Genomic DNA, 12,467 nt, shown 5'->3' with positions numbered 1-12,467 from the left:
AGTGAGGAAGGAAGGAAGGAAGGAAGAGAGAGAGGGGAAGAAATTTGAGGAAAAATGAAGGGAGGGTTGAAGAAAGAAAGATGCAAAGAAAGGAAAATACAGAAATAGACAACAGAGAATTAATAGAAATAAAGGAAGGAAGGAGGGATGAAGGAAGGAAGGAAGGAAGGGAGAGATAAAGGAAGGAAGGAAAGGAGAGATAAAGGGAGGAAAGAAAGGAGGGATAGAGGGAGGAGTGAGAGAGAAGAGAAGACAGAGTCAGTGCTGTTAGTTTTCAGGTTAGCAAAACATTCAGGAGGAAGAGACAGCAGCAGGGAGGAATAAAGGGACAGTACACCGTTTATAACAAGTCTCTCTCTCTCTCTCTCTCTCTCTCACACACACACACACACACACAATTGTAAAATACATGGTAATCTAGATTATTTTTATCATGTCAGTGAGACAAATAAGCATCTACTTTATATAATACTGTGAATATATATATATATATATATATATAAATATATATGTGTGTGTGTGTGTGTGTGTGTGTGTGTGTGTGTGTGTGTGTGTGTATATATATATATTAGGCCTTTATAGTCACTGTGTTAGTAAGTTAGTATGTTAGTAGATTATTTTATATGATTAGAACAGAATTAGATTAGGATGAAACAGAGTTATAGAGATTTATAGAGAGTTAGAGAGGTCAAACTGACAGGCCATGTAGTCTTAATCTTATTTTATTTTTTTTTTAAATAGCTAACCGAGTAAAGAATAACTTCACAAAATGAGTGCAAGTTTCCATTTTCCATTTGCATCCATTTATCATCTGTCCATTCAGCTGATAATCCCTCCATCCAGTCATCCATCCATCCACTCATCTATCAATCCATCAATCTATACATTTAATCTATATCTCTCCATTCATCAGTAACGACAGAATCATCCTTTATCCATCCATCAGAACATCTACACGTCCACGTTCACGTCCACGTCTATCCAACCCTACATCTACTGACCAGACTCTATCAATATCTATCGATCTATCGGTCTATTGATCTATCGGAGTGAGACCTCGGTGTGCAGGCGGGAGCAGAGGCCGGCCCTGTGGCTCTGGCAGAGCGGGGAGGGCTGCAGGACAAACACACACCACAGGTTTCCTCATGCCTCCGCTCAATATTAAACAACAATAATTAATATTGATCAATATCAAACACACTGCAGGAGCTGAGCTGAGACGTGCCGCTGTCAAATCACAAACTTTTTGTCACACACAAACACACAATTTATCCATCAAATCAACAGAACGGCTAATTTAATGAGGTGTTTTTTTTTTGTTTGTTTGTTTGTTTTTTTGATAAGAGGCATCATGATGATATGAACTGATCAATTAATCCATTCATCTAAATTTAACAACACAAGAAAAAAAATAAAAATAAAGAAAAAATAAATAGCATATAATTAAAAGAAATATATGAACATATATATAAACAAAACAAAAAATAAATTAAATAAATTAAATAAAATTAAATACAAATTACCTGAAAATTAAAAAAAAAAAAAAAAAAACATATAAAACTATACTTTGATTATTAAAATGATATATTCAAACATCAGATGCTTGTGCTTAACTGAGTTTAAATGTTTATGAAAAGAGTCCGGACTAAGTGGACAGAAAATGACCCAAACATTAATAAAAAATAAATAAATAAATAAATAAATAAATAAAAACTGAAAAAAGGTATAGTAGAAGATAAGCACCCCCCCCCCCCCCCCCCCCCCCCAAAAAAAAAAACCCTTTAAAATAAAAATTAAAACAACATAAAAAATCATGACTGAAAATGAGAATCAGGTCTGAAGAGAATAATAAAAGTAGGTATCACAGAGACGAAGATAGACAGGAGTTGAAAGAGAAAGAGTGTGTCGCTGTTAGTCGGTGGAGTGTGTCCAAGACAAACACATCCGCCGACGGTTCACACCCTCCCCCAGAGGCCGCAAGAAAAAAAAAAAATGCAACCTGACTTTCCTGTTCTGCAGATATTCATCCCACAGCCACAGCAGCAGGCGGGCAGTCTTTGTTGGCAAAATAAAATGTTTTTTTTATTTTTATTTTTATTTTCTTGTCGTCTGCCTGTTTGGACGGAGGGAAAGCTCCCACAGCCCGAAGGATGACAACAACATTTTTAAAACCGACAGATTCTCCATTCCTGCTGAGACGTGGACACACAGACCTGATCTCAGCGGGACGTTTTTTTTTTTTAAGAGTGTCTTTTGCCTGCTTGAAGCTTTAACCAACCACTTAATTAAATATATTTAAATTCCTGCAAATGGCGTCTGAAAACAGCCTCGATTAAAGTCACAGAAAATGACCAAAAAAAGTGGAAAAAATACAAAAAACTTTAGAAAATCAACAAAAAAGAAAGAAAAAAAATAGATTTTTTTTTTTAAGGATAAAAATTTTGAAAAAAAAAGAAAAATCACCATAAAATTCCCTCCAAAAATTATAAAAGTAAATTTAAAAATATAATACGATACAAAAAAAAAAAAAAACACTTGACATGAAGCGATAGGAACTGTCTTTTAATGCAACATCCCACTTTTCTTCGACAAAAATGTAAAAATGTCACGTTATACGATTTCAAACACATTATCTAATTAAAGACCCCATTAAGCGGACTCTTACTTTCTTGATTTGAAGTTTGGTGCCATGGTACAGGGAAGGATCATTCACAAGTGCAAACCAACAGGATGTCAGTTTGGGAGAGAAACACGCTTTTATTTTGAAGGAACAGGTGGCTGAGAGAGGATGTTTACAGATTTTGTGAGGGTTTTTATTGGCTGAAATTTTAATTAGCAGCCTCTGGTGCAGGATGATGTCACTTTTTTAGGATGTTTGACAGGAAGTCGAGGTCACGTGAGGTCGTTTCCACGGGGGCTTTAATTTAAAACTGAATCTCTGACACAATTAGACACAAATTAGATGTGAAATTATTAATTTAGAAATGCAGTCAAATCAAAATGAGAAAAGAGGGAAGTCATGTTTTTAAAAAAAAAGACAAACTGGGAGACCAACCAAGAGTCTGGTCACACTCCTGTCGCACGCACGGCTGAACATGTGTGTTATGTAAGAGGGTGTGTCACCGTCAAGGTGTGTGTGTGTGTATGTGTGTGTGTGTGTGCAGACGTGACACACTCACCCTGAGGCTGCCCCGACTCCCCACCGACATTCGCTCCTCATCGTCTGAGATCTGAGAGAGACAGAACACACACACACACACAAAACACACATACACAAAACACACAAACACACAAAACACACAGACACACACACAGAGAGGGCGGATCAGCTGGTGTAAACACACACACACACACACATACACAAACTTTATCAGGAGAAGGTGCTCCTTGCTTCAACTTTTAGGCAGCATTTTGTATCCCAAAAATAAATAAATAAATAAATAAAAATCACAAATCACAAAAAAATCCAACCTGCTTTGATTTTACATTTTGAATGGGACTTTGTTTTTTGGGAGGAGGAGATCACAGGGAATATGTTTATTATATTTTTTTTTAATTCATGTTTGAGTGTGATACAGTTTGAAGTTTGAATAAATTACAACTTGGAATATTTCCCAAATTTCCCAGCTCAACTTCCCATGGAAAGTTTCTGGAAATTTTCCTCAAGTTTTCCACCCCTTTTCAACCCCATACCTGTGTGAGATATTTATCCACCTGTCTGTCTGTCTGTGTGTCTGTCTGTCTGTCTGACTGACTGATTTAACTGTCCTGCCTCACAGGAACAGCCTTTAAGTGTTTTTGGTGTCATTCCCCTTTAATTTCACTGACATTAAGGCAGCGTGGTTAGAAGAAAAAAGAGAGATGTATCAGTCCAGGAGAAAGCAAGAGAGACAGAAAAAAGGATAGAAAGAGAGAAAGAAAGATAAGTGAAAAGAGAAGGAGAGCGACTGAGCAGGACAGACTGAAGAGAAGTGAAGAAGAGGAGGAGGAGGAAGAAGAGGAGGATACAGACCGAGGTGTGTCTCCGCGAGTGGCGAGAGTATCTCTCGCTCTCCTCCTGCAGGAGCCGCCGGGAGAGAAGAACAGAGCAGGTTAGAGGAGGAGGAGGAGGAGGCAGGGAGAGGAGGAGGCAGGGAGGAGCGGAGGTGAACAAGGTTTTCCTCTGCAGGCCTCAACCAAGACCAAGACTGCTTTTATTTTGAAACTGAGCTTATTTTAGGGGATATTATTCTGAAAATACTACCAGTTTTGTTCAGCATCAGTTTGATTATTTCTTGTGATTCGCACACATTTAACACAAATAAACACATATAAAAAACTGACTGTCATGATATGGATTTTAAAACAAATTGCCTTACTTTGATACTTAGCTTGGTCATTTTATTTTATAGAGTGGTTTTTACTGTGATTTATTTTTGTTTTCCACTCATTTTTGCTTGTTTTGTTTCCTTTTGCTGCCCTTATCTCTAGCCTTATTTTGAAAGATGCTGTACAAATCAAGTTTTAATAATGGAAACAGTGGTTTATTTCATTTTTCTTTACTTTTGCAGTCTGTTTCTAAAAAAAGAAAAAGCAGCACTCAGAAGAGTTTATATTTATTGTTTCTGGTTTTTGATGCTTCCAGATGATTCCAGCTCTGGAGGCACGAGGCTGGAACCGAAAACCCCAAAATTTAATCCAAGAGGAGGAGAAGCTGTGAGTTCAGCGCTCTGCAGAGGAAAACTGCTAACAGACACACAGCAGCCGGGCTCCGCTCCATTTGGATCGCTCACACACACACACACACACACACACACACACACACACACACACACACACAGGGAGAGGAGCAAAGGTTCCTATAAGCTGGCTGGAATAGAAATGAAACGCGGCCCGACCTCCAGACACACTGACACACACTGAAGAGACTACTGACATACATGCTTCAGGGGGGATTAAGCACACACACACACACACACACACACACTGCTGGGGGCTCTCTATGTGTGTGTGTGTGTGTGTGTGTGTGTGAGTGAGAGAGAGCCCTCCAGGTCATGTGACACGGGTGTAATCCTTTCCGTACGAGTCACTGCTATCTAGAATCCTCAACCTAGACACACACACACACACACACACACACACACACACACACACACACGTGCACCTATCTACTCTCATGCTGAAAGCTTATGAGTGGAAATTTAACTAGCTAAAGTCATAATACTACTACTAATAATAATAATAATAATAATAATAATAATAAGAGCAAAACTAACACTAATGACAAAAAGAATGGAAACTAGACAATTTGGCCTTCAAAATAAAAGCATGAATAACATTTGTCATCATTATTTCCATTAGTAGTGGTGGTAATAACAGCACTTATATTAAAACTATACAAACCAATATCTCTTTGTAATGTATTATAGCCTTATAAATATTAACTATAGCAAATGCATTCATAAATATTGATTATTTAGGCATTAAAGACACACTTTGTTATTGTTTTTATGTCACTAAGCTGCTGAGCGATGAACACAAACATCAGCTCTGACTGTGCTCGCTAAATAAAAACACATAACGCACTAATGCAGCGTGCAGCGCCGCTCAATCAGACATGGATTAAGAGGCGATTGGCTGTGAGGAAACTGCTGCTCTAATCCGTGTGTGTGTGTGTGTGTGTGTGTGTCTGAGCCCATGCGGGGAAAACAACAAGCAGACACTGATGCTGAGGGCAGCGAGCAACAAGCATTCCCTCGCCGTCATGCAACTCTCTACGTGGCCGCCGCCGCCGTCTGGAAACCTCGTATCTCCGGATTCAGCTTTTTTTTTTTTTTTTTTTTTTTCATAGTATAGAGGGAATAAAAGTGTGTGTGGAGGCTTCATGAGTCATGATTTAGCTGTTCACAAAACGCTGAGTCATCTGTGACCTTCAGTCGGTGAAGCAGCTTCAGGCAGATGAACACCGATATCAACTGAAATCAGCCGTATTGTTGGAAAAAACATCAATTTATGCTTGTTTTTTTACATTTTTAATTTATTTTTTCTACTTTCACTCACTGTTTATCAGTTTGAATTTAGGATCCTGCAGTTTCCTTTTTTTAAAAAAAAAAAAAAAAAAAAATTAATAAAAAGACGTAGGATCTATTTGTCTCCTCCGTCTGTGCTCCTTATTTTATATATTTTGTTTTATTTTCCATGTGTGAAGCACTTTGCCACTGTGAATGAGAAATAAAGCTTTATTTACTTATTTGCTATTATTTACCTGCTTTGTCTTCAAATCCACATCTCTAATTATTGTGTAAATACTTTATAAAAGCACCAATAGTCATCCCTTTAATGTTGCTGCCGTATCAACATCGAGGTATTCAAAAAAATAATGTGATGTTTGAGTTTGTCCAGTTGCAGGTTAAATTTAGTGAGAAAAAACACACATTTTGCAGCGTAATCTGGATTAAAACAACCAGAGTTAATGCAAATTCAGTTGAATTTCTACTTGAATTTTGTAGTTTGTAGAATTTTCTGGTTGAATTTTTGAATTTTTTTCTTCCTACCCCAAATTCCCTGTTAATTCCCATATATTCCCATTCATTCCCATGGAAAGTTCCTGGAAATATACTGGGAATTCTCCGCCCCTTTGCAACCGTAATGGAAACACACAGTATTGGTGACTTTGAAGACACTTAATGGGAAATTTAAGGGGAAATCAGCATTTTGAGTGTCTCCTGTTCTAGTCTGACACCGGAGTATCTGCAGTTATCGTTTGTTTGTTTGTTTGTTGTGTGTTAACGAGGTGGAGCCGGAAAAACAGGCAGAGCAAAGCATTGTGGGACGGGTTAACAAACTCCAAGAGTCGTGCCAGAGGCCTGAGCAGGATTTTTTTTTTTTTTTTTTGTGGTCCGGTTCTGGAGGCCGACACAGGTCACAGATTACTTAACGCCCCCCTCCCCCTTTCGTTTGGCAGCAGGATGAATGTGTGGCGATACGAGGTTTCCGTCGGCGCGGCGGGGCTCATGCAGTCGCTCGCTCCTACCATCCACTGCTCAATGTGGCCCCACTTGCTGTCCAGACCATAATACTTCTGCAGGCGAGGCAGAAGAAGAAGAACAAGAGGAAGAGGAAGAAGAAGAAGAAGAAGAGGAGGAAGAAGAGGGAGTTTAAACATCAGCAGGGTGAAGGGGAGAGTTAAAGAGAACAAGATGAGAAAACCAGCAAATGCAAAATCCTCTTCCACCACGGTGTCAAAAAAGTCAATTTAACACTTTTTAAGACTCATTTTTGGACAAATTGTCTTTTTTTCTTATCCAAATGTAAGCATGAAGGCAGGTCTAGATGTTTGAGGTCAGTTTTAGGAAATTATATGGTCGGAAATTTAATTTACAGCATTTTAAGGGTTTAGGAGACCTGCAGACACCCTGATGTGGTGTTTGTTTTGTTCATCTTGCAAGAATGCAGGAACACTCCAATGTTCTGGGCAAAATCCCCAGACGTTGGACACCATCCTCACCTCTGTACGTCCAGTGGTTCACTCCCTATGGGTAGCAAATTCCTGTTAGCTTAGCATAAAGACTTGAAGTCTATGGGAGTCGTTAGCCTGGCTCTGTCAAAGTGACAAAATAAACATTCCAGCCGCCCCTGAAGCTGTCTTATCTACACAGAGGGTCATGTGGATTTGAAATACACACTCTTCACTTTGACAGAGCATGGCTAACGGCTCCCATAGACTTCAAGCCATTATGCTAAGCTAACGTGAAATGCCACCCATAGGAACCGAACCACCGGATTGTCTCAGTCTGGGGAAGTCGGGAAAAAAAAACAATATTTGGCCCAAAATGTTGGACTATTCCTTTAACATCAAGGACCACAATGGAAATAAGTCTTTAACGTTATTGTATCATCGCTGCAACTGTTTGAATATATGTGCAATTGCTTAAAAAAAAGAGGAAAAAGAAAGAAAAGCATGATAAAATGCAGATAATGTTGGGTTGAAAAAAACTTAAATACGTCCTGATGCCTCAAGACAAGCAAAACCAACACTTTGAGAATCATTTGCAAATGCCGACACTGAGAGACATCTGAGATGAATTAGTAAGACAATTAGTGAAGAAAATTAGAGAGGGTTAGAGGGCAAAACGAGGAGCAGGATGTTAGGGAGGAGTCCTACCTTCTGGGCCTGGTAGAGCTGCACCAGGCCAGGAGGAGCCGGGACGAGACGGAGGAGAGAGGAAAACCCAAACAGAGCCGAGGTTAGAGACGGGACAGGAGCGAGGAGGGTTAGCAGCTCGGGTTAAACAGACACAGGTGAAAAACCTCAGCAAAACACCAAAGCAGCTCCGTGTTTTTAAAGACTTTAACGTTTTGATTCCCATTTCCAGTGCTCTTTTATGATTCATGCGGCTTGGTGGAGCTGAAAGGTTGCAGCATCTTCAAACCAGGTATAATAAGGCAGATCAATGATCAAAGGGAAATGATGAAATATGCCGATTTGCACTGGGAACAAGATGAATGATGACAGTGTTATCTCACCAAAACAGAAAAAAATAAGAAATTAAGACCAGATATTAGGTTAATTTGATTTCTTTCCCCAAATTGTACAGGCTAATTTGTTCCAAGAAAGGGTTTCAATTACACCCTCCTGACATTTTCCGGTGTATTTTGGCTTTTTGCAGGATGCCGACTCTTATTAAAAACCTGACGAGGAGCTTTTGGCCGGCCGGCACATGAATCACCGCCGTCGAAAACAACACCTCTCTCGAATGAGGCGTTAAATTCGACCAAAATAATCCAAATTCAAAAGCATCCGGCTCAAACTAACTTCACTTTTAAACTCTCAAATCAATGCTGCAGTCAAGATAATGCAGTGTTAATATGTTTTCTCAAGCAGGGCACAGTGTGTTATGTAATTTAACACAAATGCAAATATGTAATGACACAAATTAAGAGTGTGTGTTCAAAACGAGAATGAAAGCGACTCATAATTCCACACTACTTTGTTTCTACATCTACACCCAAACTGCCATTAATCCCGTGTGTGTACATTTGCATTTGCATGTAGAAAAGAGAGTTTTTTTTGGAGTTACTCACCACAATGGAGTAAGGCATATCCAAACACTAAACCAGTTAAGCTAGCAAAGCAGCTCCTGAGCTCCTGTGGGCCCAGCGAGCCGCAGAAAGCTCCTCCTTCCAGCCGAATCAATGGGAAATGATTAAGGCCGCCCGGTCTTAAGGATATTCCAAGTTACCTAATCAATACTTTGACCTTCAGCCCTGGAACTGGGTTTACCTCTGGCCCCCGGTCAGATGGGGATCAGCCTTGTTAGTTAACTCCTCTGGCAGCAAAACAATAACCTGGAGCCAATAATTCATATTTGCTGATAAAACAATGAAGCCAGGTGAATTTTTGCCGAGTACAGACTGGAAAAAGGATCAAAACGCTGCAGTTTGGGGTTATAATCATGCAAAAATACCTTGGAAAAGTATTGCGTCATTTTATTTTTTAATTTTTTTTTAAACCAACTGGAAATGATGTAAGACGTCATGTGACCTACATCTGGATGTCTTCTGTCATCTCCCGCCAAATTCAAAATTCAAAACAACAAGCGCACCAATGCAAAAAAAATAAATAAATAAAATGAATATGTAAACAGATTTTTTTTTTTTTTTTTTTAACGAATGTCTCCTTTAATTATTGCCCCTCATTGTGGGACAGTCTTGCACAGGAGCTGCATATTTACATTTTTCAGTATACTGGATTTGCATACTTCTATAGTGCAAACATGCATTTTAAAAACTTGTTTATTATGGTATGTTGTTCGCTATTTATCATGTATTTTTTCAGTTTGTGGCAGTTCAGTGGAGTGGATTTTGGAATAGAGTGGCGAAATAATTATTTAAAAAAAGAAAGGAAGGAAGGGAGGGAGGGAGGAGTGGTGCCCGGCTCACCTCCTTCTGCTGTCGCTCCAGCTCCTTCATCCGAATCTCCCTGGCCTCGGCCCTCGCCGCTCGCTTCGCCGCCAGCCTCGCCTCCGCCTGGACCACAGAGAGAGAGAAGTTTCAGTTCATTCATGTTTTTCCATGTTTTGGCGCCGTGTTATCAAGACTAATAATCAGGCTTATTGTTGGGATCATATTTTATTTATTAAGGAAAATAATCGAGATGTGCATTTGAGCTGTGATCATGCAGCTCTGTGTTAAACATCAGTATTTTTGCACTTTTTCATTTTTTTGTTTTTGAGAGACCAGAGAGCAAGAGAGAAAAAAAAATGATAGTGCAGCAGAATCTAATCTCAAACGGAAACAGAGAAAAGAATAAAATAAAATCAAATAAAATAAACAAGGTGACACACAGAAGCCTAACTGAGGCAGATAACAGAGTCCAGATGAAAATGAGGATGAAGACAGAAGATTAACAACATTAAAAGTAAGGAAAGTGAGACTGGACAAATTTAAAAATAAATAAATAAAGTAAAATAAAAATAGTAATGTTAATAAATGAATTTTAAAAGATAAATGAAATCAAAATAAATTGAATAAATAAATTACATAAAATTGAATTAAAGTAATTAAATTAAAAATAAAAACAAAACCAAAAAATAAATTATAATAATAAATTAAAAAAACAAGCCCAAAAAAATATAATGACTTAAATCAAATTAAAAATAAAAATACAATTAAAGTTAAAACAGAACAGCAACAACAAAAATAATGATAATCATGAACAAGACCAAAAAAAAAAAAAAAAAAAAAAAAAAAAGCAAAACACAACAAAACAGCAAAACAAGACAAAACATCCGTCAGCGTCCGCTCGGCCGGCCGCTCCCCTCTGACTCCCAGCAGATGAAACGAGGCTTTGATGCTAAATTAGATCAGCGAGGTGCTGCTGCGCTCTGCTTATCAGCGGATCCATGATCTCATCAGTTACCGCCTCTGTGTGAGGAAAAGCCCCTGACAACAGCGTTTACAGCCATCACGGGACACTGGAAATCAGTTTCAGGCACATTAGCACCGACACGCCCGGGGCTGCCGACAGAGGAGCCGGCAGAGGGAGGTCACCACCGGGGTCACGTGTGTCATATCTCAGGCCAGGCTGTCGGCAATTAGGATAAATATAAATGTGTGCAGACTGGGGCCTAAACAGTCTTGGAGTTGCATCAGTTGGCTTTGACTGGAAAGCCGAGACTCTTGTGGATTCAATGAGCCACATTTGATTCATATGTGATGATGTTGGCCCCCATAGCAGCCACTTCACTGTAGAAAATGACCTCTAGTGACCTCTAGGAGAATCACAGCCTCATCAAACTTTACAGACACAAACTAGAGAGCGAGGCCGTTCAGAGGAGCTCTGGTTTTCCAGGTAGATCTACAATAAAGGGTGATTTTCTGACTCATTTCCACAACAGAACGCTAAACAAAAAATGCGCTTCTTACAGAAACTCTCCAAATCTTACGAGTTTTTGACACCAAATCAACACATGAATTTTCCTGTGGTGTCCTAATGTGGTGTTTTGACCATTTTTATTCATTCTCAAATGGCAAAAATGGTTAAATTTTGCAACAAAGCAAGCCAAAAATTGCTGCAAAACTTTATGACACATGGGAATGACTATCACATGTTCCTATCACAATGCCCTATCCCTTATACACTTTGAATATATAAAGAAAAAAAACTCATCTAACCAAAACAACGACATTTAATACAGCTTTATGACTATAATAACTTGACACACAGAGCTAAGCTGCATATCAAATTAATCTTCAGGTTCCCAGTTTTCAGATGATGTTTCCCACTTCTATTTGGTTTCTACTGTTGATCTTTTATTTCCCTCTGAATATCTCCTGCGCCATTAAAGAAAATGGCTCTAAGAAAGGGCCGAGATATTAAGGGGTTCACTACTTAACCTTAACGTACATCATAAATGTCTAATATAAGGATGTATCGCAGCCAAATATGTATGTAAATGGTGTTTGACGAGTGAAAAAGTAGGCAAACTGGGTTTAAACGGGTTCATCCTCAACTTCCTCCACACAAGTTTGAGCTGAAAGGGAGATCCGGGGCTTTGCTCTATGAAAGGTATCCTAGTTTTCCCAGGAATCAGCAGCGGGGATTTCTCTTCAAAAAGCCCGCAGGAGGCTGTGTTTTATCTCCTCGGCTCCGCACTGAAAGCAAACCGGGTGACAAGATGATGGAATGAGGACTGAGACGCTCTTTGTTTCTCCGTGAAGTCGGGAGGCAGAGGAGCTGAAGATCCGCCGGGAAAAACTGAAGATTTTACTGCTTTATTTTGCCTTTTCCTTTATTTTTCAGTGAACCAGGCATTTCTACTGTGACACCAAAACTCGACACTGAACCAACAGCTATCACATGTACACTCTCTAAATCAATATTCATGACATACAGTGAAAATAAGACGGCTTCAGAGCTGCTGCAAGGCTTAGGCTTAGTTTATTCTCTTTGACACGACTCCCACTGACTTCGAGTCTTACAGGCT

At 39.1% G+C, this 12,467-nt stretch overlaps 1 protein-coding gene across 4 annotated transcripts in view; it reads right to left on the bottom strand.

Moving 5' to 3' along the window:
• lrrfip1b (leucine rich repeat (in FLII) interacting protein 1b) overlaps nt 1–12,467 on the bottom strand; it is a 51,479-nt gene that overhangs the window by 16,780 nt on the left and 22,232 nt on the right. For 2 of the 4 annotated variants that reach the window (XM_030073510.1, XM_030073534.1), the window contains exons 2-6: nt 9,922–10,008; nt 8,144–8,161; nt 7,013–7,060; nt 4,013–4,057; nt 3,180–3,230 (exon numbers count right to left, since the gene is read on the bottom strand). In XM_030073510.1, coding sequence (XP_029929370.1) covers nt 3,180–3,230; nt 4,013–4,057; nt 7,013–7,060; nt 8,144–8,161; nt 9,922–10,008 — 249 coding nt within the window. The remainder of the gene's footprint in view (nt 1–3,179; nt 3,231–4,012; nt 4,058–7,012; nt 7,061–8,143; nt 8,162–9,921; nt 10,009–12,467) is intronic. The other 2 variants (XM_030073518.1, XM_030073527.1) reach the window with 2 other exon arrangements.

Source organism: Myripristis murdjan, chromosome 2, assembly GCF_902150065.1.
Source record: "Myripristis murdjan chromosome 2, fMyrMur1.1, whole genome shotgun sequence".
NCBI lineage: Eukaryota > Metazoa > Chordata > Actinopteri > Holocentriformes > Holocentridae > Myripristis > Myripristis murdjan.
This window is presented reverse-complemented; position numbering and strand designations above follow the sequence as displayed.